The sequence below is a fragment of the Nansenia antarctica genome, assembly GCF_963989245.1.
Source record: "Nansenia antarctica genome assembly, chromosome: 8".
NCBI classification, from domain to species: Eukaryota; Metazoa; Chordata; class Actinopteri; order Argentiniformes; family Microstomatidae; genus Nansenia; species Nansenia antarctica.
Window position 1 is genome coordinate 2,946,587 of NC_137678.1, and position 9,739 is coordinate 2,956,325.

A 9,739-nucleotide genomic window follows, 5' to 3' on the forward strand; every position below is an offset into this window, starting at 1 on the left:
CTCCGTTTAGGGCAGTTCAGAGATATTGAGCGTCAAAGTGTTTACATTCCATTATGTTTTGTGAGATGGAACCTTTGTATTTTATGAATTACTAACTAAAACATTTCAACATTTTAAAACACCACAAGGGCATTAATAAACACCTAATGGATCAGATTATGTAAAAAATTCAATTTTGACAAAAATGGAGATAGAACCTTATAATTCTAAGCTCACGGTGTGAGTGGGGGGGAAACATAAACGTGACTTTCCGACAATAAGCAACATGAAGCATCACTGATGAAAAAGCGCAACATGAGTTTACAGTAAAGAGGGGCTGCCCCATGTGGAGGGGGGCTGGCCAAATGACGCGCATGTGCGAGTCAAGAGTTTGGTTACCATAAAGAGGCGGTTTGAACGCAGACCGCAGTCACTGAAGGGGTCTTTACCAGAGTCACTCCTAACCCTCACCCTAACCCTAACCCTCACCCTCACACAACTGTCCTGGGACATCTGAGAGCACGGGGTGAACATGCCGGGCAACTTGTCTTCCCAAGTCCGACTCTTGCTCTGAACACTTTGAGACTGTTCCCAGACTGTTCCCAGGCGCGTCTTGCATCGGGCTCGCAAACTTTCGTCTCCTTTCGAGTCAGGACCACTCCGTATCTGAAGACCACTCCGTATCTGAAGACCACTCTGTCTCTAAAGGACCAACTTCACGTCTCAGCTGGTGAGTATTTCCTTACTTACATCACATTGCCGTAATATTTTTTCTATGGTGAGATGACACGTCAAAGTTGATGTTCTTGAAGATAACGCAAGGCACAATCAGAACAAAGTTTTGCGCAACAAGGCTGATGTTGGAGTCATTGCTGACAGAGGGTTTCCATGGCCTGCATAATGGTCAAACAAATGTTTTTTCATATTCGAATTGTTAAAATGCTGAAACTAGAAGTAGGCTATTGTCTTCGACAGGAGTCCTTCTCTGGCGCTTGTAACAGGCCGTATGTACATGTCCATGTTCCTCCAGACTGTCCCGGGACACGACCGGGAGGGGGTTTAGCGAGATGCACGAGCGTGCAACAGGTGGGACCCTTGCAGTGGTTGGAGTCTCCATGCAGACCTGTGCAGAGTTGATAGACTAGACCACCATATCCTAGACAACATGTTGAATGCCTGTTTGATGAGCACAGAGGCAGCACTTCATGCAAAACATGTACTTCGTGACGTTAGAATTATAAGGTTCTATCTCCATTTTTGTCAAAATTGAGTTTTTTACATAATCTGATCCATTCGGTGTTTATTAATGCCTGTGTGGTGTTATTTTTTAAATGTTAACCTTTTTGAGTTTGTAATTAATAAAATACAAAGGTTCCATCTCACAAAACATAATGGAATGTAAAAACGTTGACGCTCAATATCTCTGAACTGCCCTAAACGGAGATAGAACCGTATCATTCTAAACGGAGATAGAACCTTATCATTCTAAGCTCACAACTTCATGCAAAACATGTACTTGGTAATTCCATCAGGCTGCATGGGAGACGTGTGTCTGGCCATAGGCTGTTCCTCAGTAGCAATAATACCATCGCCCTATTTCCATACGAGTCAAACGATCGTTGTAGGTGATTCGAGGTGCAATTTCACGCAATCAATAATCACATTTTATGTTGACTTAATATCTAAAACAATTCGTTTACTTTGACTTTAATTTGATTTTAGGCTATCGTAAATCTTATTCAACACAAGCCTAGACCACATTTGATCTAGCCTATTTAATTCAATTAGCCAAGTCTTAAATGAGTGCAATGAATAAAACGTTTTGGACTGATTGGATTGGGTGTTAAATAGACACAGTCACGGTTAAGAGATGTGTCAATCCAATAGGCCTATTATATTGTTTCGAGCACAGTGTAGGCCGACGGGATCATTCCATTTATTGTTTTCAAAGAATAGTTTTCTCTGATGCACAGGTCAGTTGGTTTATTTGATTTTATTTGCTCAAGTGGCCATATCCTCTCGGTTCTGCACAGTTGACCAAAGGATCGGTATTAACATTAGAGCTCCGAACTCATTCATACGCTCACAATACACATAGACCATAGCATCCCATACTATTAAGGTGTTCATGTATTTTAGATGGCTATTTTTTTTTAACATGTGAAGACTTTATAGGAGAGTTAACGAATATGTTTGCTATCTTATTCGTGGCTTTTGGGCAATAATTCCTCAAATTCATATTGGTGACACTAAACACTGTAAACCGATGGATTTAGTGTTTGAGCCCTCCCTATTTCCACACTCCTTTAATAACTATAGCCTATATAACAGCCCTGTCCAACTATACAGGCTATTTATAGTGAGTAATAATACTTAGGCCTAAAACGAATCAGGCCCAGAACAAATATGTTGCTTGTTTATTCAAATGCGCCGTGAAAGAGACAGACCCCCGTCATGTAACCAGGACAGGACAGGACCCCCGTCATGTCACCAGGACAGGACAGGACAGGGCTAAAGAGACAGACCCCCGTCATGTAGTCAGGACAGGACAGGACCCCCGTCATGTCACCAGGACAGGACAGGACAGGGCTAAAGAGACAGACCCCCGTCATGTCACCAGGACAGGACAGGGCTAAAGAGACAGACCCCCGTCATGTCACCAGGACAGGACAGGACAGGGCTGCGCTCGGAGATGAGACATCCACCGGGGTCCCGTCAACCTTTTCATCACCTCGGCTCAGTTCACCGTTTGGCCAGGGGAGCTGATTCCCTGATTCTGATCCTTTCTGGCGTGTGGGGGACCGAACTGGGAATGCTGGTGTGACTTTTCTTGCCAACACACCAACGCAAAGTCCCACTAATTAGCTAACAACGTCTTGGCAAAAATGTCACAGGCTTACCTCGGGTCACCTGGATTAAATTCCTCCGGATTTGGGACGTCAGTTAAACGGTTATTTGATTTGATGTGGAACTGTGTTCAATAGCTCTGATATATATATATATTTTTTAGAGATAAAAGAGATCGTGAGCTTAGAATGATAAGGTTCTATCTCCGTTTAGGGCAGTTCAGAGATATTGAGCGTCAACGTTTTTACATTCCATTATGTTTTGTGAGATGCAACCTTTGTATTTTATGAATTACTAACTCAACAATGTCAACATTTTAAAAATAACACCACACAGGCATTAATAAACACCTAATGGCTCAGATTATGTAAAAAACTCAATTTTGACCAAAAATTGAGATAGAACCTTATCATTCTAACGTCACGTAATGGCGCATAGATAGTCTCTGTAGTCCTAACGGGATCATGGTTTCATGGAGCTGACATTTCCCTCAGCACGTCGGGTGAGGCGTGGAATCTAACAGTCCCGGGACAGGGCAGTGTGCAGCTCGATGCTGGGGTGGTGGAGATGGTGGAGATGGTGGAGATGGTGCAGGGTGATATGCAGACATCAAAGGGTTAAGGAGACGAGACGGCTCGGGAGCGACCACCGCTGATCTCCCCTAATGACCCCGTAAGTGAAAGTCAATTACTTCTGCGTGGTGATCAGAAGGTAACGACCCCCAGGGGACGGTTGAGCTCCAGTCCTTCTAATTAGGACTATTTCACTTGTATTTTACTGCACAGCCATGCTCCTCACTCCACGCAGTTTTATTTGAACAACAATTTATTTTCAACACTTGATATTGTCGCATTACTGTGTGTCGGCGGGTTGGAGAGAGTTTAATTTCAATTAGGTCAATTCAGGACGAACAATGAAATAAGATTTTTTTTTTTTAAATGATTTATCTTTTTTCATTTATTTTTTACATCAACAGTTTCCCAACATTTTTATTGGTAAATTGACTGAATTTAAATCGAATGCACCCCGACCCATGCAGGCATGCCATGCCCTTAAGTTCAACACTAAAAACGACGTTGAACAACTATCATTATTGAATTAAATACTATTAAACAGTAGTTGAAATATGACAATCAAATATTATTTGCTCAGTGTAAGATTGGGATTACCAACAACCCCCGATGACTAACACAGTCAAACAAAGCAAAGCAGCAGGGATTAGGTTTAATGTTTTTTTTCTGCCTACTGCCAAACCATGTCACAATGGTGAAGGTGCGGCCTAGGAATTCTTGTTTAGACTAAGACACAGGATAACACTGAGGTCTGCCACCACGCTGTCCATCACACAGCCTCTGCGAAACAAAGACGCATTATTGTCCATTGTTATTTCCTCTTATCAAAACCTGATTAAACAGCTCATTGAGGTATTTCTCTCAGTGAATGGTGTCATTCTATTTACCTGCTCTCAACAGCCCCAGGCATGTTTCTGTGAGCAGGAAACACCCACACCAAACACACACATCAGTGTCTTGTGTGTCAGCACTGTCAATTGTTTTGTGTGCGCACCTTCCTTGACACATGCACATTACACACACACACACACACACACACACACACACACACAAGGCTGTCCTCACTCGCTGTGTTGCCTCTCGCTATGTGTGTCTCATTGTGCGTCAGGGCCGCTCAGATCTGGAAGTTCCTGTGGCCAAGCAGGTCTGGTTAAGACGGTTGTTATCACTCTCTCAGGTGCAACGCTGCGCTGACAAAAGGGCTCCTTGAGATTACACAGCTCCCCTTTGTCCCTGTGGTGAAGAGAGCACATTTACATGCACCACCTTAACTCACTGATAATGATGTCTCTTTAAAAAAAAACACACATCATCAAGCTGGGCTGCTTGTGTATTGGCCTGGGTGGGGGCTATAGGGTGGGGGCTAGACTGGCCTTTGAAGTTAGGGGTAGTCTGAGAGAAGTAAACGGTGCTATCATGTTGATTCTTAGCAGTAGTAAATACTACAATGCTGTTTGTTTACCATTAAGATGGTTATTATTATTGGAATCGTCCGTAGTAATTATGGTTTTAGTACTTTTACTTTTTGGGCATTTAGCAGACGCCTCTCTCCAAAGCGTCTTGCCACAAATACATTTGCCGAATCATCTATCCATCAATCATTGAAAAATAAAAAAAATAAAGAAAAAAATAAAAAGTAATCTATGCTGGGACCAGGGGCCGTTGGCAGTTACAATGCTAGAAGAAAGAAGAATACTTTTTCATTGTATTTTTTAAATCTATTTATAGTCGAAAAACTGTACAGGGTGGAAGTGGGAATGAGGAGGTCTTTAGGAGGGACAATTAAGATGTAGCCTGAAGAGATGGGGCTGTTCCCTTTGCTGCCCAGTAGACAAGCACCAGGGTCGTGAATCTGATGCGAGCTGCTACCATGAAGGGTGCAAAGGAGGGGGGTGACATGGGAGAAGTTGGGGAGATTGAACACCAGAAGGTACTATAGTTGTATATTCTAGCAATAGCTGTCTTGAATGACTAATGTTGTATTATTGTGCCGTTAGCACTAATGGTACAACTAAGAAGTACGCTTAATACTGTTATTGTAACTGATATAATGTGCTTTGCTATTTCAGAACCGAGTCCCGTGGTGATCTGAGTGCTCAGCGGTGACCAACCATGGGAAGCAAGACCCTTCCAGCGCCGGTCCCCCTCCACCCCTCCCTGCAGCTGGCCAACTACTCCTTCTTCCAGACCTCCAACGGCTTCCAGCTCCCTACGGACCAGGTCCCTGGGATCTACAGCTTCAGCGCTCTCCACGCCATCCATCTGCACCAGTGGACTCTGGGATACCCGCCCTTCGGCCTCCCCCGCTGCACGTTCTCCAAGCTGCCCGCGGCTCTGATGGACGGCCGCTTCCCCTCCATGCCGTCCATCCCCGTCTTCCCTCACCTGGTCCATCCCAAGCAGCAGGACGCCGCCATGGCCGCCGCCGCCGCGGTGGGGCTGCTCCAGGGCTCCAAGAACAAGCCCCGCTTCGACTTCGCCAACCTGGCCACGGCCGCCACCCAGGAAGACCACCTCAAGGCGGAGGACCTGAGCATCGCGGGGATGGCGGCGGCGGCGGCTGCGGTCGCGGCGGCGCAGGTCTCGCCCCACCGCACGGCGGCGACCAGCCTGGGCTGTCTGCTGGACGTCGCCAAGCTGTCTTCACCTGAACGTAAGCCCAGCCGCGGACGCCTGCCCTCGAAGACCAAGAAGGAGTTTGTGTGCAAGTTCTGCGGCCGGCACTTCACCAAGTCCTACAACCTGCTGATCCACGAGCGGACTCACACGGACGAGAGGCCGTACACCTGCGACATCTGCCACAAGGCCTTCCGGAGGCAGGACCACCTACGAGACCACAGGTGAGGCCACGTCCAATTATGGAACAGTTAACAGTTATATGGCAAAATAAGACAATTGTGTACTAGTCACACCAGGATTTTACCAGATGTGATGATTTATGATAGGTAAATAATGATCACTAAATATGTGATATATTATTATTATTATTATTATTATTATTATTATTTAGGAGCATATGTTATTGTCAGCGACATCTTGCAAACAGTTAGAGATTTTGGTTTCTCAGTCCTCTGAACTGGACACGCCTCTGCTCCATGGGAGGTGCCTCACACGTGTGTTTGCTCTGGGGCGTTTGAACACTAAAGCCCAAATAAGACTGCAGCAGTCCAAATGTTTATCCATTGTGGATACACATGGATACAATCCCTATAAGCAGTGTGTAACACCTGCATAAAAGGCATGAGCTATTGTGCAACATTATAGTTCTAACGTGCATATTACAGCTCAGTGGGAGAACACAATCTAACGCGCTAGAGTGGGATTACAGTATAATTAACCTGGTATGACTGATAGTGGTGTTCATTATCACAGTAATTGATGAGTGAAATTCTAATTTGACAAATACTAAGTGTACAGTGTCCCCAGACACAGAGGAAGTCTAACCCCAGACTAGATCGCACTTTAAACAGGAATTCTACATGAAAAATGCCAACACTAGGCTTAATTTGTGGCCTTTTAAGTCTATCATCAAATGTCACTGATGCTTTTTAAATTCATAGTTGTCATCGCTGTGTAATGAATGTTGTGTTCTTCAATCATGACCCTCTTCCCCCTGCCCCTCTCTGCCCTACAGGTACATCCACTCAAAGGAAAAGCCCTTCAAGTGCCAGGAGTGTGGGAAGGGATTCTGTCAGTCGAGGACTCTCGCCGTCCACAAAACATTGCACATGCAAGTCAAAGAACTGAAGCCTTCCAAGATCAAGTGAAACTCACTGCCCCCCCCCCCAAAAAAGAAAGAAAAACAACCTAATAGGGGACACTGGAAAAAAAAACTAAGGAAGAAAGGAGGAAAAAAAGGCAGAGGATCCTGGATCTCTATGATATGATATGATATACCCCACACACGCTATCCAGGAGCAGCCTCGAACTTACATTAACTTGTTTTTACTTGTTCAGTTAAGAGAGAGTTTAGCTACGGGACTTAGGGAAGTGTATTGGTTGGGAATAATGAGACCGATGATGCGAACACCGAAATGGATCTATGGAATGTGAGCTTGACCTCTCTGAGAAACTGTGGCAGGCAGCTCACTCCAAAAGAGTAATGTTTTTGATCCAAAGACGATCTGAAAGGGACTGTTCAAGTCTTACGCTGTCTTTGTAAACAGCAACACCGCGACACCAAAGCCATGACAGCATAACTGTTTTAAATTCTAAATGTTTTTGTACAGATATCTTTTTGTATAGTTTTGTATGTTTGCACTTTAACCTGATTATTGATTATTTACATATATCACTGGATTCCTTAAACTTATTTTTAAAATAAATAGTCATTTTCTAAACAAAATACGTATTATATTGTTGTTTGTGGTCCATTGTCAAAAATGTTTTAGTTTAAAACAAAAAATATATATATATATATATATATATTACAATATTTTCAAAATATCCTCTCCATATTTCAATGGAAAAAAAAATCTGGAATATTTATTTTTTGATCTTGTTCAATAGTTTCTGACACCAGTAGTTGTTTTGCCTGTTCCTTGTGTGTGAGTTAACTTTATACTTTATAATTGAACTTTATACCTGGTGTATTCACTGTGTGGCCAGTAAGCTTTAACGTAAGGTGTGAACAGGACCGTCAGACATGCTTATTGTGGACATGAAAGAGGGACAAACACATTAAGGGAACATTAGCAGGTATCTTACACCCAGACTCCCTCTCATCCCGTTTGAAGGCCTCACAAGTTGTCACATATGATCAATTATGTCAAAGACATAATGAATCACATGCAGGATCAGTAGCTTGACACTAATGGCACTTCAATAGATAATATATTCAAATCTAATTTCTCCAGAGATGAAATGCATCACACCTTTGTTTACAAGAGACAAAGTTTCAATTCGGTTAGGGGGAAAACATTCATTTCTAATCTAATTTAATATTCAAGAGACATGACTTCCTAGTGTCCTGAATGTGTTATTTATCATATGCTAAAACTTAGTCTAAATTAGGCCTACTGCTGAGTAAAAATAACAAGAATGCATTTGATACTTTATTACATGGACAGTTTTTTCAATGTTCTTTGATTTGGGTGACAATGAAAAGGTGCATTTCACTGAAACCAGTGTTTGACCTCGGGGCAGCAGATATCTTTCATTCGCTTCAGATGTTGAATCAGGATCCGCGTTCATGACCTCAGAGAAGCCTGAACCTGAATTTGACGAGAACTCAAGCCCTGTAGCCTAATGATAATCCTGAATATGGAAAGCTCGCTTTGGAGTATACCCCTAAGGGTACCTTTTATTCCAAGAGACCTACTTCACGAATGTAAATAGTGTTGCGAGCTTGATAATTGTTTATGTCCAGTTATAATTCAATAATTCATTGATTGTAAGTCGCTTTGGAATAAGGCGTCTGCTAAATGCCAAAAATGTAAATGTAAATGTAAATATATGCATACAACCGATATAGTAAATCAATTTCTCAAGTCATTCAAATGTCTTTATTTCTATGGCTATGCTGATTTTCTGCTCTAAACCTGCTCGGGTTCTCTCTCTCTCTCTCTCTCTCTCTCTCTCTCTCTCTCTCTCTCTCTCTCTCTCTCTCTCCCTCCCTCTCTCCCTCCCTCCCTCCCTCTCTCCCTCCCTCCCCCCCCTCTCTCTCTCTCTCTCTCTCTCTCTCTGTCTCTCTCTCTCTCCCTCCCTCCCTCCCTCCCTCTCTCCCTCCCTCCCTCCCTCTCTCCCTCCCTCCCTCTCTCTCTCTCTCTCCCTCTCCCTCTCCCTCTCTCTCTCTCCCTCCCTCCCTCCCTCCCTCCCTCCCTCTCTCTCTCTCTGTCTCTCTCTCTTCCTCCCTCCCTCTCTCCCTCCCTCCCTCCCTCCCTCTCTCTCTCTCTCTCTCTCCCTCTCCCTCTCTCCCTCCCTCCCTCCCTCCCTCTCTCTCTCTCCCTCCCTCTCTCTCTCTCTCTCTCTCTCTCTCTCTGTCTCTCTCTCTCCCTCCCTCCCTCCCTCCCTCCCTCCCTCTCTCCCTCCCTCCCTCCCTCCCTCCCTCCCTCCCTCCCTCTCTCTCTCTCTCTCTCTCTCTCTCTCTCTCCCTCCCTCCCTCTATCCCTCCCTCCCTCCCTCCCTCCCTCCCTCTGCTCTAGTAGAGAGATGCCCAGCACCTGTTCAATTAACTGTGTGTTTTCGTCCCCCCTGGAGGGGTCTCTGGACGCTCTTATGTCACAACATCCTCTCCGTGCGTGTGTCCTCCGCTTCATCTCCGCCTCACTGGCAATTGTGACGAAACTCGGGTGAATGGTGCGTCTGGCCATACAGATGCGGCATTTACTAAATTGCACTGA

At 44.4% G+C, this 9,739-nt stretch overlaps 1 protein-coding gene across 1 annotated transcript; it reads left to right on the forward strand.

The window, feature by feature from the left end:
* Positions 1-5,510: 5,510 nt before the first annotated feature.
* Positions 5,511-7,165, forward strand: osr1 (odd-skipped related transcription factor 1; the record flags this gene model as incomplete). Its single annotated transcript, XM_080538639.1, has 2 exons — positions 5,511-6,238; positions 7,033-7,165. The coding sequence occupies 2 exons, from the start codon at positions 5,511-5,513 to the stop codon at positions 7,163-7,165; spliced, it is 861 nt and encodes a 286-aa protein (XP_080394765.1).
* Positions 7,166-9,739: the final 2,574 nt, after the last annotated feature.